The sequence below is a fragment of the Lissotriton helveticus genome, chromosome 5_1 (genome assembly GCF_964261635.1).
Source record: "Lissotriton helveticus chromosome 5_1, aLisHel1.1, whole genome shotgun sequence".
NCBI classification, from domain to species: domain Eukaryota; kingdom Metazoa; phylum Chordata; class Amphibia; order Caudata; family Salamandridae; genus Lissotriton; species Lissotriton helveticus.
The window spans coordinates 1,658,591,547-1,658,619,413 of record NC_136065.1 but is presented as its reverse complement, the minus strand read 5'-3'; the positions used below and the strand labels follow the sequence as shown (position 1 = coordinate 1,658,619,413).

Here is a 27,867-nt window from a genome sequence, read left to right as displayed (position 1 = left end):
CTGTGCATACTTACCTTTCGATATTTTTGTCCTCGATTGTCTGGCCGGTGGCATTAAGGTATCACAATATTATCTCCTCATTATTCCAGATTACAACCTAAGGCATCTGAAACAAACTGAAATACCCACAGATGCCTGAACTTTTCACCCACCCGACTTTCTGACCTATAAAGAACCAGTGCAGTGTAGATGAATTCACGCGTATGTGTGGAATTATAGGAGAAAGTCAATAACCACTCCTATTTCTTGCGTTAAAAGGCAGTAGTCTGACAATCCGGAACCCCCGTTGGCCGTTCAAGAGAGCAGCCAGAAAAATAAAATACCTCCACTTTGAATCATATCTCAGTACGCAAGTGAGTGAAACGTGTGATCCCGAACCTTTTAACGAGAGCCTCCTGAAATTGTTGTCCATATTCTTCAACTCTTCTCTTTTTTGTCCTTTCCATAATTCTTTTATTCTCTGTATTCTCATGCCACTTGCCTCTAGATTATTTTTCTATTTTTCTATTTGCACTTTTTAAAAATGTTTTCTCTTTTTTAAACCAAGTTTGGTTCCATTGACACCCTTTGGCCCCCACCCCACAACTGTGTCGAAATATATTTTTTTGTGTAGTGTTATTTTTTAGCTTCTCTTTCTATCTTGGGACCTGCAAGCCACATATAAAAGTTAAGAAGGGTCATTAATAACTATTTAATCTCTCCATGGTACCCACGATCAAGCTGTTATAGCGGGTGCCTTGCTACTCCCTTGACTTCGGTACTAAAGCCTAACATTAAGCATAACTGAGAAAAAGACACACTCCGTTGGATCTGCTACCACAAAGACCTTTCCTTACTCAAAAGGAAACATTGAGGCAGGGGTCTTTCAACTCAGCCCTTTTACACGACCTCCAGTAATATATATATATATATATTTTTAACGTAGTTTTATATAGCGCAAACTTGATCCGGTATCGGGTATCAGAGCGCTTTACATAGCACCAGTTGCATTACATGAGGACACATTCATGTTTTTGTTAGGCACGGGAAGATTACGTGATTTGCCCAGAATCACAGGATATTTAGCATCATTGCCCAGACTCGAACCCGGTTCCCCAGGTTGGAGGTCGACCGCCCTGCCGTGTCGGTCCCACATTATCCTCCAAAGGATTCCTGCTCTGACCAGTGTCTATTAAACTCCTTTTACTGGTTCTGGTGTCTGTGGAATGCAGTGGGAAGAGTCAGAGATGGGGCCATTCTACTAGCCCAGGATACTGGATACAACTGCTTGCAAAATTAGGCCAGAGTGGCGCATACATTACCTCACTTGTTAATGGCTAATAGCCAACGTAAATGTAAATGTAGAGGTACTTGTATAGCGCATGACTACCCGGAGGCCTCTCGGCGCTTGTACGAATACCGCTGAGGAACCCTTCCTGGCCTTTCCCTGTGAAGTGCCCACTCCTGGGCACCCCCAAGGTGAAGCCAGGCATCCTAGCATTGTTGGGGCCGTTGTGGAGATTAAGCAAGCTATTGCCCAGAGTTGCAGAGTGGGACTCATGATTAGAATAGGCACCGAGGCGAGAATGATCGGGTCCGAGGAAATTGAGCCCAAGACCCGCCGATACGGGAATTGAACCCTGGTCCCGTGCCAGACTTCTGCATCAGGATCTGCCGCTCTAACCATTGAGCCACACTTCTCCATTAATGTCTTAATGGTATTCATATTATACGGTTAGAAAGTTAGACCTGTTAAAATAAACAAGTGAAAACCAGAATGCCTATGTATAAGCCCTTTTCTTGGGGTCTCGTCTCAGTCACTGGTCAGCATTATAGGTGGTACTGGTGTATCAGGCCGATGATATTGGTGCACTTGTATTAGATAGCCAAGTTACTACCTTTATGCACTTGACTTGTTCTGTAGCCCGGACAAAGAACATAAGATTAATTACATAATATGCAAAATGAGTCATGAGTAGGGGATGGGTTAGCTAGGCCACTTCACCTCTGCCATATCTACATCGATCTGAATAGGATTGGCATAGTAAATGTCTAATGTCAGTGGTTCCAGACCTTTTGACTTCTGTGTGCCCCCTCGTATTCATTACTGGAACCCTGGGACTCCCACTAAATCATTATTGGAATCCGAGAACCTCCACTGAGTCATTATTGGAAGCCAGATGCATAGTGCTAGCATTTTTTATGAATTAAACCACAAAACAATACACAAAAATATGTAAATGAGCATTCATTAAAAAAATACACAAATCATGAAATATTTTATATAATTCACAAACAAATATAAATTAATCAAACTGTTAATTTTATTGGAAAGGTTGGACCTTTTCTAAATTCAGTTGAGGCCACTCATCCATACAATGTAGAGTTTTATGCACTTTCACTGGTCCCATGAATCAATCGGAGTATACCTTTTAGCCTCCAATTTCAAATTTCTTCCAGTTTACAAAATGCTTTAAAATTTTACATGTTGCTTCTTTTTTTATATATGCTTTAATAATCTGTAAATGTTATTTAATTTCCTAAGTAGTCTCGGACCCCCTGGGTAGACTTGGCAGCTCCCTAGGAGTCCTAGGAACACAGGTTAAGAACCACGGTCTTAAGTCATACAGGCATGGATTGCCGATTCAGTTCAAGGACGAGGTAGGTGTTTATTGGGCAGTAGGTGTTTTCGTTTCTCCTTAAGGAGTCCATGAAGGGGTTTCCTCGTATTTCTGGTGAAAGAGAGTTCCAAATTGTAGGAGCATTTCTGGAAAAAGAGTGTGCATAAGATCCTTTCTTTTTTAATCTGGGCAGGTCTAACATCAGTGAGTCTGAACTGCATACGGGTTGCTAACCATCCAATCTGGTAGGTTTTCAAGACAGGCACTTAGAAGAAGCAAAGTGCAGTGCTTTGTTGGTAATGCACACACTTTTGAAGATCTATTGTGATTCGATTGGAAGCCATTTTAGGGTGGTGAGTCTGGGGGTAACTTTAACCCAAACAGTCTTGTTCCCGAGAGGAGTGTGGCTTTCTTGGGAGCCAGGTGAGTTTTTGGGGTGCCTGTAAGCATAGAATTTCCATAGTTGATTCTGGCTATGACACTATATATATTTTTTTGTATAATATTTTTATTGGTTTTGCCTCTTACAACATATAACCGTCAGCAATTTGTCAATACAGGGGTAGCAGCCAGACTGGCTTAGTTACTGGTAGTACAGTTTACACAACAGCAACAAAAAGAGTATGGTTGTCTGTCCCTGTTTTACTTCTTACAACATATAACAAATAACATATAATCATCAGCGGTTTGTGCTAGGGGTATCGGCCAGACTGACAGAGTTACAGGTTTGACAGTTTACACTAAATCTATGCTTGTCTGGCCCCCTATCCATCTGTCCCAGATAAAGGGGGCAGGGGGGAAGAGAAAGGGGTCAAGATGGGGAGATAGCTGGGGAGAAAGAGGGGGGGGGGGCGTAGCAGCAGGTTTCTAACTCCTCGGTGTTGGAAGTCGCATTTGTGAATGAAGAGTGTGACCTTTTTGAGAAGTCTTGGGTTATTCATACCGCTCCTGGCCGTTGAGTTGACGTGGTCTGTCATGTGCAGGCTCTTGTCCATTACTGTTCCCAGAGGCGTAGTTTAGTCTACGGTTTGTGGGGTGCCACTGAGGGTGTCGAGATGGATAAGCCAGGGTTGGGTTGCTGCGGCATTGTTGCACAGTGGAGAGATTAGTTGGAGTTCCGTGTTCTCTGGGTTGAGCTTCAAATGGTTGAGAGCTAGTCAGCATTGTGCTTCTTTTAGAGTTTCCTTTACGTGTACAACATCAATGAGAGAGGAGTTTTTGACTTGGAGTTGAGTGTGTCATCTGTATAAAGGTGGTATGCTAGTTTGGCTTGTTGGAGGATCACATTCAGGGGCTCCATATAGAGATTCAAGAGAGTGGGGGATATGATGGAGCCCTGTGGACCCCATTGGTTGGTGGGGGATTGGTATCAGCGGGATTCTTTTAGTTCGATTAGTTGTCAGCAATTGTTAGGGAATGAGGAACACCATTTCAGGACTGTACCTCTGATACAATGAGTAGGCATGGGTTTCCTTTGTCCAGCATCTTAAAAATGCCATAGGTGACTTGAGGATGGCTGTTTCTCTACTGAAGCCTGCCTGAAACCTGACTGGAACGTTTCAATTAGGCTGTATTCCTTGATATGCTAAAATGGGTGGTCGTGCTTTTTCCTGTCTGGCCCCCAAACACTGGAACAACATCCCCAACTAAATTCGTGCCTACCCTAATCTGCCTCGATTAAAAAAAATGCTCAAGACCTGGTTATTCTAAGGCAGAGGTCTTCAAACTGTGGGGCGCGCCCCCCTAGGGGTCCGTGGAGGGTTTCCAAGGGGGGCACGAATGTCTCTGCACTTACATGTAAATGAAGATGGCCTGGAACTGTCTTATTTATTTATTGCATTTCCTGGCTGTCTTCATTTACACGTAGCCCGGGGTGCTGTCAAGAGAGGTCACTGTGTGTCAAGAAGTTGGCTAAAAGAAAATAACAAACCAGTCTGAGTATATTCAGCCTTATTCAACAACGGGCCGTTTTGTGAGCCCCTAGTAGCGATTCATAGCGAATCGCTATTAAGGACTCGCAAAACGGTATTCATGTAGGAATTGCTAAATAAATAGTGATTCCTAAACATTCCTTATTTGCGAGTAGCAAATTGCTAATCGCAAATAAGGAATAACTCCCCATTCATTCCTATGGGCCAAAAGGCCCATAGGAATGAATGGGGAGTATTCCTTATTTGCGATTAGCAATTAGCTAATCGCAAATAAAATAGCGATTTAAAGGGTGCCAGGGGTGTCCAAAGGACACTCTGTAGCACCCCTTAAATGCAAATTGAAACAGGTGTTGCGCACACACATGTCCAAAGGACATGTGTGTGTGCAACATGCAACTTAGAAAAATGCTTTTAAAAGCATTTTTCTAAGTTTTTGCTATTTACCGAGAGGTCTGACCTCTCGGTAAATAGCGGCCCAAAATTGCAATTTCGCAATTTTAAAATGCTTCATGAATTGCATTTAAGGAATCTCAAATAGAGATTCCTTAAATTCAAATCTTCGCAAATGTGCGAATTCTTAAATAGCGAATTTTGCATTTGGGATGATGAATCCCAAATGCAAAAATTGCACTCGCAAAAGGCAAGATTCTGAGAATCTTGCCCTTTGCGAGTGCAATTTAGCTTGATGAATCAGGCGGATTGTTTTTTTGTCGTCCGCTAACGGCATATAAAATAATGAGCAAACAGATTCATTGAAAAATAAAATCAAGTTGCATTACACACAGTCTAACATAGGCTGCTGCAAAATGATGCACTGTTTGAAATAAAAGCACTTCCTACAAAAAATAGCTTTTGGTAATAAGTGATCAGACTGTACCTGTTGTAAGCATTTTTATAAGTATGAGATAACATTACCTCTAAAAAAAATCTTTGTCACTTTGATGTATTAAGCAGGGCCACTGAAATTATATGGCAAGAGAGGACCAAATTATGCAACAGGGTTGATTAAATGCAAAAACAAAAGGTAAATTATGCAGCATAGTTTGACACAATTTTGTGGTTAGCAATATTTTTTTTTTACATTTTTAATGATGGTAACACTGTCATATATTATCCCTCATTAGTACCAATTTAGAACCCAAATACACCAATAACCTACTGCAAGATGACCAATCAACCTTTATGAAGGGACTTCTACTGCTCTGCAACATGTCACCAGCCATGCTTTAAGTACTTTTTATCCATTTGAATAAGAATCAAATTTTTTTGTTAAAATCTGCAGATTATGCAACAGATGAGGGATTATAAAGCAAATGCGGTAAATCCATAACAATGCAAAAAAAGGCTTCTGCCTCAAACTCCTACTTCCATTGGCCCTGGCTTTAAGTGACTAATCAATTAATGAGGATGTAGTGTAACGGCCATAGTGGCCACCTTGATGCTGGGGAACAAGGTTTGAGTCTTGACGGGGGGCTCAAGCATCCTGTGATTCTGGGCAAATCACTTAATCTCCCTGCAACTGAAAAAAAACTAACATGCCTGTCTGTAATGCAACTGGTGCTCATGTGAAGTGCTGTGATACCTTCGGGTCGAGTATGCGCTAAATAAAAATGCACACAAAAAAGTCTTGTTTCTTCTGTAACTGTTTGCACTACCACCCCACCCATGCTTTCAAGCAGAGGCACCTCAGAGTCAACGCTAACCATTTAGGGGCAGTTGTTTTTGTAAAAGATGAGTCCAGGGGTTAGCAGGGAGGAAGTTAGCAGAGCTCCATTCAGATGCAGTACTCTGGTCCTCTTGACCCCTAGGACCTCAGAGTATTGGTCCAGGAAAAGAGGAAAAGAGTGAGATTCATAAATATAGTCAATGAGATGGCCCAGAAGAGAAAGCACTGTGTGGGGTCCTCATTTGTATAGTTACAAATGGCCAGAGACTGCTTCCTCAGACAGATACTTCAAGGAAGAGGAATATATAAGGGGGGCTTTTTTTATATAAAAGGCCATCCATTAGTGCAGCAAGTAACGCTGTTAGGTGTGTAAATTGCTACTGCTGCTCAATTATGGCCTTCTTACCGTGGAGTGGATGCCTATTTTCCTTGCTAGTGTCAGAGCCCAGGTCACCCTTGCTGCTTTTTAACATAAAGGGGCAGAAAGAATCACTGGTACTGCACATACAGTGGCACCAGGAACCAGAGGTATGAGGAGCCAGCTAAACCTTAAATATGGCTGTTTACTATCCTTTCTTCTTAGCATTAGGGCCCACAGTACAATTGCTAGTGTTGATTTGGGCCTCAGAGCAATAGCCCATGAGAGGGGAAATATTAATGCAGTGGAGACACCTTTGTTTGGCCTCAGGGAGATGGCAGAGAAGGGTCTGTGGCTAGATGGGAGTCCATGTTTTTAACAAAGGGCAGAGGAGACTGCCCTATTTGCAAGGCAGTAGCTAACATTAGTGAAGCAGGTTTAACAGCACTGGGGCCTACGAGTCATTGGGGCTCACTGCATCCCAATTATGACTGCCTCACTTTAAAAAAGGTATATTGGAGCTTATTTTCTAATATTAGGACAAAGGGAACCATTGTAGATAAAGGAAGACAACATGTGGGAGCTCTTTTTTTCTGAAAGGGCCTGTTTTAAGATTAGATTTAGAGATAGCCTGCAACTCAGGACAGAAGTTATTATTTGTGCAGCAAATGTAGTTGCGTTGAGGACCAGGAGTGGGAGGGGATCACAACACCTCAATTGTAGGTGGCAGTATTTTTGGGCCAATAACTGTTTTTGTTTGATTCATTTGCTGTTTTAAAAGACTCATATTTAGTGTGGTGTATGCGCTATACAAAAAGTAGTCCTGAAATGATCTCATGAGCCATGCCTCTTGCACTCAGCCCTCACCCAATCCTTGCCGTACAGTTTTTTTTTGGGGGGGGGGGCTTGACATTAAAACATTTTGCTTAGGGGGGCTCAGAGCAAAAAAGTTTGAAGACCTCTGTTCTAAGGTGTCACTATACATGAGGTCTTCTTTCTCAGGCGCCGATAGAACCGCCTGGGGATGATTCGTGCGCGGTATCAATTAGTTTAAAGTAAAGTAAAAGTAAAGATATATTCATTGTGTTGTGACATTAATATTAATAGGTAGATACAACACTTCCATGTAAGATACAAAGAAAAACAAAAGATTAATAAATCCTTATACGGCAGAGCTACAGCCCTGACTATTATAGCTCTTCAGTGCCAAGCATTAGGTTCTCTCCACATTACTATGGGGCTTGTTCCTGCCAACATTGGGAATTTCATAAAAAGGTTTTAAATGTAGGAAAAGCATACAAATGAGAAGACTCTGGACCCATCTTCTTTTTTTTTGGTACTTCTCCCCTAACTGATGGGGAAAAAAGGTGTTGCTCCTAAAAAGTCTGGGTGTAGAATAAAAGGTGACACCCCAGAGAATGTACAATCTAAAAACCTACCTAATCAAAACAGCTAGGATCTCACCCATCAACATCTCTGTGCTCCTGGTGGTGACATCCTGATGAATGGTCACCGGTGTCTGTTTGGAGGCACTGTCCACTATCAAGAACGAGAATAATCAATGCTGACTACTGCTCACTGCTGTCTCCTGCCAAATGTTCAGATACAGAATGGTCATCCAAATATACCTACCTTCCTTTTTGTTCTGCTACATACCCAAACATTAAGAGCAGTGCTTAATTTGTAAAATAAATAAGTGGCAGGGCTCTAGTAAGGAGCCACTTCCTGTTGCACTGCCCATTAAAACTGACAGTGGTGTAGTTACAGTAAAAACACAAGGAGTTGATGGACGGAGCGCCAAAACTTTTCAGACACTCACCCCCAGTCACAGATCTGTGTTGAATCTATCATCGTTCTTTAGCTCACTTCGCCACCTCAGTTCAGATTCAGCTATATGCAAATCAGTCTTGACCCTGTGCCTCAAGGTAACAGTCCAGCCCGAACTGCCAAGCCAGGTCTTCCCTGAACTGGAAACAAGCATCGTGCCACCGGTTTCGGTGTAATACCCCTCATCAGCCAGGCTAGACTGAATACAGTGGCACAGTGAGCAAGGGACCCACCTCTGGGCATACCCTGCCAACTTAGGGCAAACAAAGAAGACACAAGGAAATGATGGACAGAGTGACAAAACCTTCCGACTCTCACTTCCCCAGTCACAGAACTTGGTTGAATCCATCATCGTTCTTTAGCTCACTTTGCCACCTCAGTTCAGGCACAGCTATATGCAAATCAGTCGACCCTGGGCCTCATGGGAACAGTCCCGCCAAACTGCCAAGCCTCCTTTCCTGAATCGGAAACAAGCATCCTGGGACCGGTTTCGGGGTAACACCCCTCAGCAGCAAGCTAGCTTGAATCCAGTGGCAAAGCGAGCAAAGGAACCCACTTCTGGGCATACCCTGCCAACTTAGGGCAAACAAAGCAAACACAAGGAGATGATGGACGTTTTCAGGGTATGCCCAGACGGGGTCCCTTGCCTAATTTGCCACAGGATTCAAGCTAGCCTGGCTGATATGGGGTGTTACCCCAAAACCGGTCCCAGGATGCTTGTTTCCGGTCCAGGGAAGACATGGCTTGGCAGATCGGGCTGGGTTGTTCCTATAAGGCACAGGACCAAGACTGATTTGCATATAGCTGTGTCTGAACTGGGGTGGCGAAGTGAGCTAAAGAATGATGATGAATTCAACCCAGATCTGTGACTTTGGGTGAGTGTCTGAAAAGTTTCAGCACTCCGGCTATCATCTCCTTGTGCTTGCTTTTGTTCGCCCTAAGTTGGCAGGGTATGCCCCGACGTGGGTCTTTTGCTCACTTTGCCACTGGATTCAACCAAGACTGGCTGACGAGGGGTGTTACCCTGAAACCGGTCCCAGGATGCTTGTCTCCAGTCCAGGGAAGACATGGGTTGGCAGATCGGGCTGGACTGTTCCCATAGGGCACAGGGCCAAGACTGATATGCATATAGCTGTGCCTGAACTGGGGTGGCGAATTGAGCTAAAGAGCGATGATGGATTCAACCCAGATCTGAGACTGGGGGTGAGTGGTTGAAAAGTTTCAGCACTCCGTCCATCATCTCCTTGTGTTTACAGTTACAGTAAGAACAAAACTAATAACAGTCACACTCCTACAAGTGTGACAATTCTAAAAATTCCAGGATCCCAAAACTAAAATAATGGCTTTGGCAGCAGGTATTAGTCATTCATAGTGTTTATTTAATTTAAAACAATTGTTGTGCTCGCATCTAAATGAAACAAACAGCGCCACCATGTGACAGAATGTCATAAGTGCCGGTGCTGACAAATACATGCCGGTGCTGAGCACTGGAAACCACAGGCTCAAATGAAGCACCGATCAAGAGGTATGACAGCCACTTTTGAGCTGGTCTGACCACATTCTAAGGGGCAGATTTACAAGCCCCTTGCGACAATTTTGTGCTGCCGTTACGTTACTTTTTGTGATGCAGCGCGGGCGTAAACAATGCACCACATTGCAGGCAATTTATAGTGTGATGCTTCTAGTGGGATGCGTCACATTGTAAAGCCCTACGTCATATTATACCTGTGTCAGGTATAATGTATGCAGGGTGGGCGTTCCCCCGCAAAAAGCAATGTAAAACTGGCACAGCGAAATTTAGATTTTACTGCATCACTCTACGCCTTCACTGCGTCAAAATCCTTATGCCTGCTCAGACCAGGCAAAAGGAATGATACAGGGCTTTTTAAATGGGACTTACAAATCTGTTGTGGCGCATTCCTGGAGTTGCGTCACTATCATGAGCAACACCAGCAATGCTTCACTTTTGCACCAACAGATGCATCACAATTTCTGATGCATCTGTCAAATCTTGTGCCAATGTGATCCGTATTCAGCGCATCCATGGTGGTGAAAGGGTTTTGGATGGAGGCACAGGGAAACTGACGCATTTGTGCAGATGCGTCAGTTACTTGTTAATCTGCCCCTATATACATATACCTTGGTGGTCCTAGTAAATTCAGATAATATGGAGCGATTAAAAAAATTATCTATGACCATTGCAACTAACCACTCTGCAGCATCGGGATAGGTATACTCTGAAGATACAGATAAGCTTTGAAAAGGTCTACCAAACAGTTCTAGTCCTCAGAGGACTCGAACATAGTCTAGCGTTGCTAGTTTTAGCTATTTATCACATCACCGATTTCTGACTCTCTCCATGTGACTCTCTTACCTACCAGCCCCATAAATTACTCAGATAGGTTGCACGTGCGCAGCAACAAATACACAAAATTGAACTGTGACTATGAAGAATAATTGTGAACAACTTAGAGAGACATGCAGAACTAAGCGTTGCTGCCAGATAATTAAAATCTTGAATTGCCCTGTATATCCCACAATTCCTCAATCATCACACTATTAAGCATTGCGTCCCCTAACATGATAACCCCACCTCATGGAAACACTTCCTTAATAGGCCCACAACAAAGACAACACCCCTGCAACCACACACCCTACTTGGCATGGCTTGCTACCTGTGTGGGTTCCCCACCAATGGGTAGAAAGTGCTATATAAATGCTGCAATACAATACATAAAACCATAAATCCCAACAATTGATGAACCCTGCTTGTAATATAGAAGAGTGTTCGGTGATATGCTTACAGGTTGGCAAGAGTAAGAACCAGCACCTGCTTATAATGTGCTCCCTTCTCTCCCCCAGGTCTGCTCACCTTCGTGAACTGCGCCTACGTGAAATGGGGCACAAGAGTGCAAGACATGTTTACCTACGCAAAGGTGCTGGCGCTAATCGCTGTCATCATTGCAGGCATTGTGAAAATCTGCCAGGGTGAGTGTGCACATCGCAGCTGACTGAGTTAGGAAACATCACAACCAAACCAAATAGTCAACCAAAATGCACTAGAGGAGTCTGTCCTGGGTCCACACAACTGAGAAAGATGATTGTCTTGAGAGTCAACATGATTGAACTGGGTCAGTGGTAACACAATCAAGCTGGATGAGCATGTATGGGAACAATACATTGAGCTGGATGAGTGAGTAGGTAGGACTAAACATGACGGATCTGGATGAGTCAGGAGTCAACATAACTGAGCTGCATGAGTGAATGTGCTGGGCGAGTGCGCCAAGAGCCAACACAGACACGCTGGTTGAGTGAATTAGATAGTAACACACCGAGCTTGAAAGGTGAGGAGCAGTGCCTCATTTTGTAATAAAATAAATACATATAAAATAAGTACAGGGGCCTACAGCTGGCTCTACTGAATACTGGGCTATCTAACAAGGCTGCATTCTCTTGATTCCTCGAGCATCTTTTCTTTGCCACTGTTCATGCTTCTTGCCTCTTTATCAGACTCTTGTAATACTTTTTCATCACTGTGTTCTCCTATTGTCACTGGTTTTCTAACTTTCTTGCCCTTCTTCTTTCTCCTTTTTTGTTTTTCTCTCTCTGGGTCAAAATCTGATGATGAAAATGACTGTTGGTCCCCAAACCCCACCTGTGATCACAGCACAAATTAAGCACTAGTGAGGAGTCAACTCAACTGAGATGAAGGAGGGAATCACGAACCAAGATCACAAACTTGGATGACTGTAGAGTTGACACTACAGAGCTGAATGAGAGAGTCCATAATTAATGCATCACTGGTAAATGAGTCATATAAGGTTTCTTGTGCCTGAGATGTAAGAGTGAGGAGATGAGGATAGTTCTGTCCAAGGTGATTGAGTATGGAGTTCCAAATGCTCTTATCCAATATGGATGAATACGTTGACTGACTTGTCTTCACCTATTCCAGGAAAATCTGAGCACTTTGAGAACTCCTTCGAAGGCTCTTCTTACAATCCAGGTGACATCGCCTTAGCACTCTACTCTGCCCTCTTCTCTTACTCCGGATGGGACACCCTCAACTTCGTCACAGAGGAGATCAAGAACCCCGAGAGGTAAGAGAGCCCTAAGAGAGGGCGAGTGATATTAGATTACTCCAATACAGCGAAGGACGAGCGCTCTTATAAAAATGTTACAGAGGGCAGTACCAACATACAGAGAGGTTAAAGTGCACAAGTGCCTGAAGATAAGATTGCTCCATCTTACAGAGGGTTAGTAGTGCACCAACAAAGGTAAACGCACTGAGATAAACGTGTGCCATAAGAGACGAGTGTTCAACGTACATTTAGTATTTAATGGTAAGAGGGTACCAATTACAGTAAAAGTGCACTGATGTACATAGAGGTAAGCATGTAGGGATGTGTAGAGGGGTTAATGCAGACCTGTTTGCAGAAGGGTACGAGTGCACTATTGTACAGAATTAAAACGCATTAGCCTAAATTGCAAAAAGGAAATACAAGCTAGTCCTAAAGTATCGTCTGCTAGAGCTTCTTCGCAACTCAGCAATATGGATAATCTAGAGCAGAAAAGAGAACCTACTGCCTTGTGTTTTTCATAGTGGACTCGACAATTGTTGAGTCAAGTGGATGAGCTTTATGATTATATTTGACATGAGCGTGTGCCCCAGATGTAGTCAAGGTTGCCTGCTGCCTCCTCATACCAGTCTGTGGTATCCCTGCCCATATGTGGCATCTGATTTTAGACACAGAGAGACAAGCCTTTTACCTGTATCTCCTCGAGAGGGGGCAACCTACACATCCTTCCTGGGGAAATCTTCCTAGTTCTGAGACATTAGATGTATTCTTGTTTATTTTATGAAATCAAGTCTCTAATCAGCAGAGCGTCAATACCAGACTCAAACTCCAACTGAATGAGAGGCTCTTCTTTAACCCCTTGGGCGCGGCCGCGATTCTGTGCGGCCGTTTTAATGAGTGGGCAGGTTCATGATGGCCCCCAGCCGTCATCAGCACACGCCCACCGTGATGCATGACGGACGGGGGCCGTCACCAGCATGGAAGGGGTTAAATCATCCAATGTCCATCCTAGAATTCCTCCTCTCTCAGAGAATCTCACTTGATATGTATTAGACCAGTCCCCAGTGGAGACCCTATGATATGCTGGCCAAGGTCTCATGTTTCAACCCTAGAACTAAATTTCTGAGGTAAAACACGACCCTTTCTCTTGTGGTCACTGGTTCCCTATTGCAACGCGTCTCTTGGGTTCCTCTCATGGAATCGAACGCTTGAGTTGGTTAATAAGACTGTGAGGATTAGTTGAATGGCGGTGTTAGAGGTAAGTGGTCCCTAAGAGGGAAGTGTAACACTGGACTTCCATGGCAATAATAAGATAAAGAACTCCTCTGCTAGTTAGTTATAGTTATGCAATAGTTACATTTATTTTAGTAATGTCATTCTTAAATTGCAAAAATGGTACAGAGGAGTATGGCACTAAAGTCATATTACTTAGAAAAATCAAAGGGGCTCCTACATGGTGATGGCGCAGTGGAAGTGACATGAAGTGATTAAGTGCACTTCTGTTATATACAGGTATATATACATGTGACTGATTGGGACAATATGTTGACAGATACGGCACTCATGATGTGAGTGTCGACAACCTCAAATTTTAAAATCAGTTCACATATGTTCATGTTGATAAGAACGGCACTCGTGGTGTGAGTGTCAACAACCACAATCACATTTTAAAATCAGTCCACATATGTAAATGTTGACGTTTCGACCCCTTGGCGCAATTACTTTGAACAGGGTTTAATGAATCAAGGGTGTGTGCGTATATATGTCTGTGTATGTATGTGTGTGTGTGTCTGTCTGTCTGTCTGTCTATCTATCTATCTATCTATCTATCTATCTATCTATCTATCTATCTATCTATCTATCTATCTAATATATATATATATATATATATATATATATATATATATATATATATATATATCTACATATGTAAATATATGTGTGTATGGGTGTATATGTGTACAATATTAAAGTCACTAAATAAGTGATTCCTTTTAGAAGAAAACAGCAATCTTCTTTAAACTTCACGATACAATAACCATTTTTAATTGTCTCTAAAATCACTGAAGTGCTTGTTTGCAGTGACACTCTCAAATAACAAATATTTTCTGCTATATTTGTGTTGCATTCATTATAATTATAAATGTATTCATATTATGCATTATGTTTACATATATAGGAGGTTTCTGATGTACTCAAACAGTTGTTTACATTTTTTTAAAAAAACAGGTTGTTCCTAATATAAGCACTGCATTGAGAATTAAGTTACCTATGTATGCTTTGAAATCCTTTGAGGCTTATTTACAAGGCCCTTGCACCACCGGTACGTCACATTTTCCCATATTACAAGTGATGCACCGGCGGTGCAAGAGGCTTGTAAATAAGCCCTCTTGTTTTTGGACCTTTAAAAAAAACCTTAACATTCATATTTTCCTGTAAAGCATATATGTGTCGCCCTATAGTTTCCAATCATTTACCCAATTTTGCCAACATTTAGGATGGCTTATTAGCTAATGGACCTGTTACTTCTTTTGAAAAACTTTCATAACATTGAATCGTGTGTGAATTTTTAAAAGAACCAATATCAATAATTTCTTGCACTCTATTATCATTCAGTGCCCTTCCCATTCCCAGTTTGAGAAATGAGAACAATTCTCCTTTGGTATCCAAGGTATTAATAACCCATTTACATTAGTGAAACTTACCTATGTTATTTGCTGAACCGTATTATTAAAAAATAAATATTCTGGAAAGTAACATGCTAGTATGAATGATTCCGATCCTTAAATCTGCCAACTTTCTGTCCCATATACTGATATTACTGGTATGGGTATTGTCCAATTGGAAAAAAATTTTCAATATATGCATGTAGAAATTCAAATGAATGTATCACTGTGTGCCTACTAACAGACACGTAAAAGCGTTGTAGTATTTTGATTATAAAATACCTTTTAGTATTATTCTTATATTTCAATGAGGACTTAAAATATGGAAATCTTTGTTCAAACTTGGCTTTAGTCCGAACGTCAGGATTAGGCACTGTTCCCATTGTTGATACTTCTGTATTATTCTTGTTGCTTTAGATATATGTAGAAACCAGTCAGCATTCTTGGACGAACAGCTGCTTTATAATATTCAACAGTAAGATGAGGTCATCATTGCACAATGAAGCCTATGTTTGTAATTTAATTAGAAGGTTTTTCCACTCACAAGTAGGAGGCAAGAGGGCATCTAACTCAAGGCAAAACGTCTATGGAATGTAGACAGTTCCTCCAGGACCTAAAGTCTGAAGGTCTTTTTCTTTCCAGTAGACACAATGTTGCAGTGGGGGGCGGGTGGGGGGTGTCTTACGTTTCTTATTGTGGTATTCTTCTAGTGATTCTATGTATTTCACTTTCATTGCTTGGCTTTGTGATTATCATAGCTAGATTCTCTACTTCTGAAATGGATTCTGTATGCAGCATTGGTATAATACAATTCACTATTATGAACCAGTTTGCTAATGAAATCGACGTTAAAGGAAGTCTGATGTAAGTCCAAGGCAGTTTTGTTTATTCTGTTTCCTTGAACTGACAGAATTCCCATAATCAAGCCCTTGAAATGAATTGTCTCACGTTCTGATAGTTCTGTACTTATGTTTTGAGAACTACTATCACTGAAACAGTTTTGCAATTAGTCCATTTTCTGTTTGCAGAAGTTAAGCTGTTGGAAACGTCACATTATAGTTTATACATTCAGTGCCTACCATTTGTTGACCTGTGATTTGAAGATGGAGTCTAACTCAGACTGCTCCATGGATACTGCTAACCCTGCAACAGAGTAAGACCTGATTGATCAAGCAGATCCTCCCACCCTGGAACTTCCCATACATACATCTTAATTTTGAAAATCATCTCAAAAGTACAGTGGATTGACAATACATGCCTTAGAATATTATTTATTGCTCTCTGGGGACTTGCAGTCAAGTCATATTTTAATGTACTCTTAGCTCTCTCTTCGACTCTGTTTGAACTGGTCTTAAAGGGGTGCGAGAATTGGAGACTTAATCTCATCTTATCAAGTGCCTCCGATAATGCTTTAGAGATAAAAGCTGGCCCTCGGCCAGAATAACATTTTGAACCCCACCTATTGATACTAAGCCTAACAAGTCTTTTACGACTATGGGAGATGGAGTTTGGCTTGGCCATACCCTCTTGAATCGAGTGCATAAGTCCACCACTACTACTTTAACGATTGTACTGGATTGATATGATTGAGGTACACGATTTGGAAAGGGTGGACAGCTTCCTCCTATGGAGCTGGTGGGGATCTAATAATGTAGAAAGTTTTATTTTCTAACACATTTCGTAGTGTAATATGTATTGTTTAGTTTGTTTTGGCCACGAGTAATGTTCCTGCAGGGTGCGTAATGTTGCAAACACCCCAGCATGCACAAAGCGTTTTCCTTCATGAGCAGCTTTTACTAAATTTAACATGGCAGATTCACTCGGGATTGTTTTAAGTATGTTTACATTAGGGAGCCTATGGCATTCCACGAAGTAGTTGTACTTCTCTGGAAAGCATGGAGATGGGGCTTTGTGTCGCAAGATTAATGGACTGTTGAATGTAGATCAGGTCAATTTTGGTTATCGACTATATCATTAAAACATCTTCACAAACCTGCACTTTTGCTGTAGCTTGATCCGTGGCAAAGATTTCCTTTGGAGAGATTTCCTACACTCTGATGTGCCTGCATGTGCTGGTACTCCACCAATACAAGCTGTCATCGAATCGCAACTATCCAAGCTCAAAGCTGTTTAGCTTTTATCGTCTCTCCCATTGAGTCTTCCTAATCATTTTTTTTGCTAATGTTTAAAATCAACATTGTATCCCAGAACATAAAAAAGATGAGTTAGATACTATTAACATACGCTATTACTGTTACTGATTCCCAATTACCATATTATGTTGATAATAGTCTAGCAACCATTAAGGCTTTGGTTGAGTTTATCTGTAATTGGTCAGAATTAATTCACAAAACCCTGGTTAATATAGATGCTCTCCTTGCTTTCTTTTTAATGCTGCTTCAAAAAAATCAGAAAGAGGCTGACTAACCTGATTGGGTGAGTTTTAGAACAGATGTCCAGCTTTGCCAGTGTGTATTTTCTAGACTGCCCTTTCCCCACACTGTAACATTCAAAGTGTACTCCCAATCTGGAAAGGAGCGAGTGAGTCTTACCATCTCCAGGAGGAATTTTGTGGCGGGGATGATGTATGAAGAAAACGGGTTGTTTTCCCTTGGGGCTGTAACTTATGATCTTTCTATTCATCCATGCCTAAAAGCAGCACCCTAATACGCAGCCTACAGGGAGGCTTCCTGTATCCCATGAGGCCAGTCTAACCCTGGTGACAGTGCCCCATGTAAAAGATCTCTCTTGAGTGACATTAGAGGAGTGCTCACAAAGAGCTAACACCCTTTCATTGGAAAAAAACACAGTTGATGGACAGAATGTAGAACAATGTCATACATTCACCCCAGTACAAGGATCTGGGCCTAAATCCATCGTTTTTTTGCACTCCACACCACTCTGGGTAAGACACTGGCTATATGCAAATCAGCTCTGACCCTGTGCCTCATGGGAACAGTCCAGTCCGAACTACCAAGCCATGTCTTTCCCAGACCGGAATCAAGCATCCAAGGACCAGTTAGTTTCTGGCTATCAGCCTTCATCAGCCTGGATAGCTTGACTCCAGTGGTGTGGAGAGCCCGGGACTCACGTCTGAGTATACCCAGCCCACTCAGGGTGAAAATTGCAAAAAACACAGTTGATGGACAGAATGTAGAACAATGTCATACATTCACCCCAGTACAAGGATCTGGGCTTAAATCCATCGATTTTTTGCACTCCACACCACTCTGGGTTAGACACTGGCTATATGCAAATCAGCTCTGACCCTGTGCCTCATGGGAACAGTCCAGTCCGAACTACCAAGCCATGTCTTTCCCAGACCGGAATCAAGCATCCAAGGACCAGTTTCTGGCTATCAGCCTTCATCAGCCTGGATAGCTTGACTCCAGTGGTGTGGAGAGCCTGGGACTCACGTCTGAGCATACCCAGCCCACTCAGGGTGAAAATTGCAAAAAACACAGTTGATGGACAGAATGTAGAACAATGTCATACATTCACCCCAGTACAAGGATCTGGGCTTAAATCCATCGATTTTTTGCACTCCACACCACTCTGGGTTAGACACTGGCTATATGCAAATCAGCTCTGACCCTGTGCCTCATGGGAACAGTCCAGTCCGAACTACCAAGCCATGTCTTTCCCAGACCGGAATCAAGCATCCAAGGACCGGTTTCTGGCTATCAGCCTTCATCAGCCTGGATATTTTGACTCCAGTGGTGTGGAGAGCCTGGGACTCACGTCTGAGCATACCCAGCCCCCTCGGGGTGAAAATTGCAAAAAACACAGTTGATGGACAGAATGTAGAACAATGTCATACATTCACCCCAGTACAAGGATCTGGGCCTAAATCCATCGTTTCTTTGCACTCCACACCACTCTGGGTTAGACACTGGCTATATGCAAATCAGCTCTGACCCTGTGCCTCATGGGAACAGTCCAGTCCGAACTACCAAGCCATGTCTTTCCCAGACCGGAATCAAGCATCCAAGGACCGGTTTCTGGCTATCAGCCTTCATCAGCCTGGATAGCGTGACTCCAGTGGTGTGGAGAGCCTGGGACTCACGTCTGAGCATACCCAGCCCATTTGGGGTGAAAATTGCAAAAAACACAGTTGATGGACAGAATGTAGAACAATGTCATACATTCACCCCAGTACAAGGATCTGGGCCTAAATCCATCGTTTTTTTGCACTCCACACCACTCTGGGTTAGACACTGGCTATATGCAAATCAGCTCTGACCCTGTGCCTCATGGGAACAGTCCAGTCCGAACTACCAAGCCATGTCTTTCCCAGACCGGAATCAAGCATCCAAGGACCGGTTTCTGGCTATCAGCCTTCATCAGCCTGGATAGCTTGACTCCAGTGGTGTGGAGAGCCTGGGACTCACGTCTGAGCATACCCAGCCCACTCGGGGTGAAAATTGCAAAAAACACAGTTGATGGACAGAATGTAGAACTGTGTTTTTTGCAATTTTCACCCCGAGTGGGCTGGGTATGCTCAGACGTGAGTCCCAGGCTCTCCACACCACTGGAGTCAAGCTATCCAGGCTGATGAAGGCTGATAGCCAGAAACCGGTCCTTGGATGCTTGATTCCGGTCTGGGAAAGACATGGCTTGGTAGTTCGGACTGGACTGTTCCCATGAGGCACAGGGTCAGAGCTGATTTGCATATAGCCAGTGTCTAACCCAGGGTGGTGTGGAGTGCAAAAAAATGATGGATTTAGGCCCAGATCCTTGTACTGGGGTGAAGGTATGACATTGTTCTACATTCTGTCCATCTACTGTGTTTTTTGCAATTTTCACCCCGAGTGGGCTGGGTATGCTCAGACGTGAGTCCCAGGCTCTCCACACCACTGGAGTCAAGCTATCCAGGCTGATGAAGGCTGATAGCCAGAAACCGGTCCTTGGATGCTTGATTCCAGTCTGGGAAAGACATGGCTTGGTAGTTCGGACTGGACTGTTCCCATGAGGCACAGGGTCAGAGCTGATTTGCATATAGCCAGTGTCTAACCCAGGGTGGTGTGGAGTGCAAAAAAACGATGGATTTAGGCCCAGATCCTTGTACTGGGGTGAATGTATGACATTGTTCTACATTCTGTCCATCAACTGTGTTTTTTGCAATTTTCACCCCGAGTGGGCTGGGTATGCTCAGACGTGAGTCCCAGGCTCTCCACACCACTGGAGTCAAGCTATCCAGGCTGATGAAGGCTGATAGCCAGAAACCGGTCCTTGGATGCTTGATTCCGGTCTGGGTAAGACATGGCTTGGTAGTTTTGGACTGGACTGTTCCCATGAGGCACAGGGTCAGAGCTGAATTGCATATAGCCAGTGTCTAACCCAGGGTGGTGTGGAGTGCAAAAAACCGATGAATTTAGGCCCAGATCCTTGTACTGGGGTGAATGTATGACATTGTTCTACATTCTGTCCATCAACTGTGTTTTTTGCAATTTTCACCCCGAGTGGGCTGGGTATGCTCAGACGTGAGTCCCAGGATCTCCACACCACTGGAGTCAAGCTATCCAGGCTGATGAAGGCTGATAGCCAGAAACCGGTCCTTGGATGCTTGATTCCGGTCTGGGAAAGACATGGCTTGGTAGTTCGGACTGGACTGTTCCCATGAGGCACAGGGTCAGAGCTGATTTGCATATAGCCAGTGTCTAACCCAGGGTGGTGTGGAGTGCAAAAAAACAATGGATTTAGGCCCAGATCCTTGTACTGGGGTGAATGTATGACATTGTTCTACATTCTGTCCATCAACTGTGTTTTTTGCAATTTTCACCCCGAGTGGGCTGGGTATGCTCAGACGTGAGTCCCAGGCTCTCCACACCACTGGAGTCAAGCTATCCAGGCTGATGAAGGCTGATAGCCAGAAACCGGTCCTTTGATGCTTGATTCCGGTCTGGGAAAGACATGGCTTGGTAGTTCGGACTGGACTGTTCGCATGAGGCACAGGGTCAGAGCTGATTTGCATATAGCCAGTGTCTAACCCAGGGTGGTGTGGAGTGCAAAAAAACGATGGATTTAGGCCCAGATCCTTGTACTGAGGTGAATGTATGACATTGTTCTACATTCTGTCCATCAACTGTGTTTGTTTGCAATTTTCACCCTGAGTGGGCTGGGTATGCTCAGACGTGAGTCCCAGGCTCTCCACACCACTGGAGTCAAGCTATCCAGGCTGATGAAGGCTCATAGCCAGAAACCGGTCCTTGGATGCTTGATTCCGGTCTGGGAAAGACATGGCTTGGTAGTTCGGACTGGACTGTTCCCAGGAGGCACAGGGTCAGAGCTGATTTGCATATAGCCAGTGTCTAACCCAGGGTGGTGTGGAGTGCAATAAAACGATGGATTTAGGCCCAGATCCTAGTACTGGGGTGAATGTATGACATTGTTCTACATTCTGTCCATCAACTGTGTTTTTTGGAATTTTCACCCTTTCATTGGGGCTTGGTGCTGCTAGAGAATAGATAACACCTGTCCTGTTTTTCGTTCTTTTTACCTTGTCAAGGTAATTGAGCTGCGACTGCATGGGGTAGCTTCCTAGATATTACTAGACTACAAAGCAGCTAAAGAGGGAAGCAAGGAAACCTGACAAAGCCTCTGCGAGAGGCAGGAAATAATCCTTCCTGGATCACCAATGTATATAGATGCAATTTATTATCCAGATTCTTAAAGGGTTTGTGTTGGGATTGTAGAGTCCTCTGCATCGTTGAAGACGTGTATCCCTGCCCTCAATGCCCAACTGCACTGTTGTCTGGATCCTTAGTGCAGATTCTTTGTCATAGGTGAGCACAGATCATGGGGGTGCATCATGACATTGGCCTGTCTAATTGATTGTGGTCTTGTTGGACCAGGAGGGGCACCCAAAGTGCTACCCTTATAGTGGTGGAAGGCTACCGCCTTCACCAGGAGTTAAGCAGCACGAGCGTGGTGGTGGCAGCATGCCATGTAAATTGATCAGTAGTAGTGAACAGGTTCTTTTTATCCTGTATCACTGGAGTGAGGCCTACTTGCTCACTCACCTTTTCATTAGTAAAAGTGTGCTTAACTCACCCATGGCCTCCATCAGGTAGATGTGGAAGTGCTGTGCAGCGCTGCGCAGGATTAGTGAGACTGCCCTGGTTTTATGTGTGCCTGTGAAGAGTAGAATACAGAAATAGAGCAGTACTGTGCAATATATGTATGGTCAGTGCATGTATTGAATGTATGCCTGTTGGGCTACAGTACATGAGAAATGTAGTGCATGCACAAGGAAAGCATGTGCTGAGTGTATTTGTGCTTGCATGAAGTACAATACATGAAAGGTGAAGTGTTGTGCAGCGCACATGGTGAATGTGTGTACTTGCAGTGTGTGTGTTTTGAACTAGCACATCCTGGCATAATGCATAAAGGCTTCAGTGCTGAACAGTGTGTGCAGATTGAATGTATGTGCTGAATGTATTTGTGTCTGTAATGGTACAAAGAATGAAAGTAGCAAGGCTGTACAGTAAGTGTGCTGTGATTGTGCATGGGGTGCCAATGCGCTTGCAATGGTATGTGGTACATTACATCGAGAACCCTGGGTTCCATTTTGGGAGGCCCAGGCCTGCCTGGTGAAGGCATGAGGAGTAGAAGAATCCCCCCAGATATATTTGCTTATTACTGCATTTCTGTGAGCTGGGTGGGACACACTTAAGGAAGGGATTCTTCCTTTACACTTCAAAAGGTTGCTCTTTGATTCGGTGATAGACCACAAGGAAGGGACCTGGACACATCTCAGGAAGGGAGATGGAGCTGATGAGGGAATCATAAAGAGTCAGGCCGGGAGCCTGGGATTAGCCTTTTGATGCACATATCACTGTGGTTTACATCCCAGGTGTAAACTCTGGTCACTCCCATGAATTGTGCTGTGGGTTAATCAGCTTTGGAGTGACAGACATCTTTTCAGAGGAAAGATGTGCACTTCAAAAAAAGCAGACCCCAACATAAAACTTCAAAGACTCAGACCCTAAATCATATGGAAAAGTACTATAAGAAGGGGATGTTGATACCCCAAACTTTGTAATCTGTCAAGCAGCCAGACGACTGTATGAGGAGAGGATGTTCTGCAAGACCAATACTGGGGGCAAATGCCTGCTGTTCTTCCTGCTGGGTGAGGGGACAATCCCAGGACATGAAGATCACCTGCCCCGGAACACTAACTCCTGCCTGCTTGGCAAGACCAGTGTGCCCTGTGAGGGAGAGGAGAGCATTGGATAGAGTGAGGTTCAGTGGGAATCCTTGCACGAGTATTCTCTGAGCAAGGTGTGAGGGTGTGCTCTGATTGAGCCATTGCCTGTGTGCAGTATTAGCTCAGCAATCCCCATATGCCAGGAGAGGTCCAATTTGTCCTAAGCCGTGTTGGGTGTGCTGTGCGGAAGCACCAGGCCCACACGACCACACTGGAGAGACCCAGTATGCTAGAGGGGGTCACATGTGAACTTATTTTGGGCCAGCAGTGTGGGTCTTACGACTGCTGAAATCAGTGATTCCATATGCCAAGAGGGACTGCTGTAGTGAGGGCGATTACATAAGGAGAGTCTGTGCCCAGATTTGTACCACTTTGGACAAGGGTTTGGGTCATCACAGGAGATGGAGGATCTCCCCAGCACCCCCTGGATATCTTGTTTGCTGAAGGGGAGAAGCTATGATTACTGGAACCAACTGGCAGGGCTGTACGACAGAGAGAGACTGTGCTGCCAGGTGCTGCTGCGTGCGCCGCGAACGGACCGGCTTCAACATACAAGATTCAGACTTGTTAAGGCCCGAGAGAGCACTCACTGCACTGCTGAACACTGCCATTCCACGGGTAGGACTGCTGGGGTACAGTAGACACTTTTGACTAACTCCTAAAGAGTCAGTGGAAGAACTCTTGAGTATGGCCTAATAGTTTGCATTCCCTCAATGCGGCCACCAGTGAATGGGGAATAACCACGGACACATTACATGAAGGAGGGAGGGACAGGGATTTCTCTGACAACTATTATACCCACAACCTCAAGGGGGATTGTGTGATTGCTTCTGAATGTTGCATATCTTTGCAAGTGTAGAGTTAGAAATAAAATATATATTTTTTTTATTTAAAACCAAGTATTGGACTGCACATTGATTAATTGCTCATACTGTTTGCACGTGGAGTTATGAGTCGTGCTCACTGACCTGTATTTAAATCCTCCCCAAGGGAGCCTTGACTGTTCAATAACAGCTACCACTAAGAGCCATGTACAGAAGGGGAACTTGGGCCAGTTGCTCAGGATCCTAACAGGTCGGGCCCTGGGACGTCAGGAGAAAAAGGCCTCAACCACCACAGTTGGGCGCAGTAGCACCTAGTTGCACCTGTGTGCCCCATGGCCCTCTGAAAGATGTTCTTACAGTTTGGTTTGTTATAAGCTTAACTTCTGGGTTGTTCTGTGGTGGAAATAATGAATTTCTGCTTATGTAATGTACATTCAAATAAACCAACATGCAATTTCCAGTCTTCTCTAAAATATACTATCTAGAGAGGCGAACATATTTAAAACCTTTATTGAGCTCACAAGGGATTAGGCAATGAAGACCAGAATTCATTCATCTAACAATGCCAGATAGTATGGTCATTTGTCAAGGTGTGAGGAAATTTGTTTAAAAAGTGGTAAAGGTTGAAATCAGCTCTCTAGATTACAGAACTGTAATCGACGAAGGACAAACTAAATGAAGATAATGCATGGCCTTACAGCTAAATGCAGCAATGCTGCTAGTTGTAATAACTTATGATTATATTTCATTTTATGTAAATGCTTGTGAAGAATTCATATTATTGTGAGATATATATGATTTGTAGGCTTTGATGCCGAAATACACTTGTGGTTAACTGAAGAAAAATCAAATAGACATACTAGTCAGTTGGCCCTACCCCACCTTCTTTTTATTATAACTGCTTGATTTGGAGTTTGACCCTTTCTTGTTTTACTGCAGGAACCTGCCATTGGCCATCGGGATCTCCATGCCCATTGTGACCATCATCTACATCCTGACCAATGTCGCATACTACACCGTGCTGGACATGAGATCCATTTTGGCCAGTGATGCAGTGGCAGTGGTAGGTGTCCTTCTTCCTGAAGGGGTTCTGCAAGAGGTCCATGGGTGGAAAGAGCAGGCGGTGGTATTTAATAATGTCATCTCTGTGACACATGTCTGTTTTTGCCCTAGACCTTTGCAGATCAAATTTTCGGAGTCTTCAATTGGACGATCCCTCTGGCAGTAGCTTTGTCTTGTTTTGGTGGCCTCAATGCATCAATTTTGGCAGCATCAAGGTACAGTGGGCACTACTAAATCAAATTTTATTATCCAGCATTAATTCTGACCTGCAGAACTCCTATCAATAAGTATAGACTGCATATTGTTTTGAAGGATCAGTGACGAGTGGGTCAATAGTGTCTAGAAAGGCGTTACCTAGGCCTGAGTGACTGGAGGTTCTTCTTTAGGTATTTAGTGGATGAGGGAGTTAGCTTAATGCACTACAATAGTCTAGGTGGGAGTTAGCACTTGGTACAGTGTTGTGGGGGGCAATTGTGTCGACATGGCTTTCAGTTGTCATTAATACCAGTAGAGTTTTATGTGGGCAGTAGTTCCCCACAGTGCTTTTTGTTGCTATGTGCCAGATATCTTGACGGTATTACAACCTCAGAAGGAGTTATACGTTCAGTGAATCCAAGTAACACTTATTTACAGTTCTCTTGTGTATTTCAGACTCTTCTTCGTGGGATCTCGTGAGGGTCACCTCCCTGATGCTATCTGTATGATCCATGTGAAGCGCTTCACTCCAGTTCCAGCTTTGCTCTTCAATGTAAGTGCTTGGATTCCCCACACACACACTTGCTGGTGCCTGATCTACCCTGCAGAATATTAACCTTGACCACAGGGGTTTGTCCACAGAGTCATTCTTTTGAGGGCATTACCTCCCTCACTCCGAAGTGCACCGACCACCTTGCCTACCCTGCGCTACCATACACTGCCAACAACCTGCAGTGCGCTGACCACCACACCACACACCGCATTGCAGGATCTTGTAGCCAAATGACGCATACTGAAAGGAATAAATCATAATGACCTGCAGTCTGACATAGTCTCAGATCTGTATCCGCTTGCAGGGCATTATTATGATCCGCCCACACTGACTGTGGTAGTTGCCACCCACCCAGAATTACAGGGTGTTTACTAAACCAGTCTCACCCGGCCACTGTCCCATCGAAGACTCAGAATATCAATCAATCAATCATTCGTTCATTCATTTGTAAAGCGCACTACTCACCCGTGGGGGTCTCATGTCGCTGAAGGGGTGGGGGTGAGGTGCTGCTACTGTTCGAACAGCCAGGTATTGAGCAGTCTCCTGAAGGTGAGCAAGTCCTGGGTCTGTGGCAGGTATATGGGGAGCAGGCCCGGTTCTAGTTTCAGGCCCACCCAAACATGGGCCTGGCCCACCCAAACATGAACCTTGGCCTTCACCCCCCCCCCTCTCCCCGTTGTGTGTGTCAGACCATTTACGTGCTAATGAGGCTTTGTTGTTTTTTTCACCCCTTCTTACAGCCCCTGCATATTGCTGGAAGAATCAACCTCCACTCTGAAAATGTTGATAGCCCGCCCTGCCCCTCGAAATATGTCTCTTGTTGCACCCCTGGTGGGCAGGGGGGAGATTATTTGCCATGTTTTGTCCTTCGTCAGCCAGGATCAATTCCTATCTTCCACTTAAAAATCCAAAACTCTCCAGAGACAGGAAGTCGTTCATGTGCAATGCCCGTTCTCCCAACAATTTATGTCAGGCTTTGCCGAAGAGAGGTATTCTACCATTTTAGATTTGATGCCAAATGGGCACATTCAGCAGTCATCCAAGCAAACTGGATGAAGCAGACATTCCTCTGCGGTTTAAAATGCGGGAGGCAGTTATTTACCCACATTCGGTGAGGAAACTTTCCTCAAGGTGGGAAGTGGCGTATTTTCAGAAGATGCTTAAGATCTTCTCGAGGATTTTCTTTAAATTTAGAACAGTGGTTTGTGCCCGCTCTGCTGTAGCAAATGCTCAGCTCTTAATGACGTTTAAACAGACTTGCTTTATTTAATTACAGCCAATCACTCCGTGAAAAGTGAATGTGTTCTTTCTCCTTGTGTAATGTAACTGGTGCTCAGGCAAAGCACTCCAATAATATGGCAACATTAAACGTGAGATGTGTCAGACAGCGCCTTATAAATCAGATCACTCAAGATTCCAGGCACCTGTCCTTTGGATTGAGTCGCACCAGCAGCGCCTCGTGTTTATGCCACAATTGAGAGCTCTGGAGGGGAGACTGAGGGCACTACACTTTTCTCATAGTGCCTGCAGTCAGTCAAAAATGTGTTCAGAATACGTGGCCATCCATCCATGGCCTCTCGGCAGAGAGCTCAAAGTGGTCACATACTCCTGTTGTAATTGTGATTCTGTTGCAATGGGTGTGATGTGACCCTTTTGGGGCTACACAGTCTTCAAAATAATAAGGCTAAAGTAGAGTAAAAGAAAATGCAGTGCTCGCTTGCTCCTTAAGTCATCCCTAACTTTTCGCCTTACCACTTTCAAATGTCACTGGCCGCAACTGGCAGCGACATTGGGAAGGCCAACAGAAACTGGCCACTGAAATGTAAAACGTTCCTCTGAACTTAATTTTTTTTCTTCTAGGAGTTGCGTGGTTGGGCCTAGGCTCTTTCTCACAGCCCCC

At 43.9% G+C, this 27,867-nt stretch overlaps 1 protein-coding gene across 2 annotated transcripts in view; it reads left to right on the top strand.

Moving 5' to 3' along the window:
- The window catches only part of SLC7A7 (solute carrier family 7 member 7), a 205,120-nt gene that overhangs the window by 139,812 nt on the left and 37,441 nt on the right, over positions 1–27,867 (top strand). For both annotated transcript variants that reach the window (XM_078644874.1, XM_078644873.1), the window contains exons 3-7: positions 11,245–11,370; positions 12,335–12,479; positions 25,097–25,220; positions 25,331–25,434; positions 25,871–25,967. In XM_078644874.1, coding sequence (XP_078501000.1) covers positions 11,245–11,370; positions 12,335–12,479; positions 25,097–25,220; positions 25,331–25,434; positions 25,871–25,967 — 596 coding nt within the window. The remainder of the gene's footprint in view (positions 1–11,244; positions 11,371–12,334; positions 12,480–25,096; positions 25,221–25,330; positions 25,435–25,870; positions 25,968–27,867) is intronic.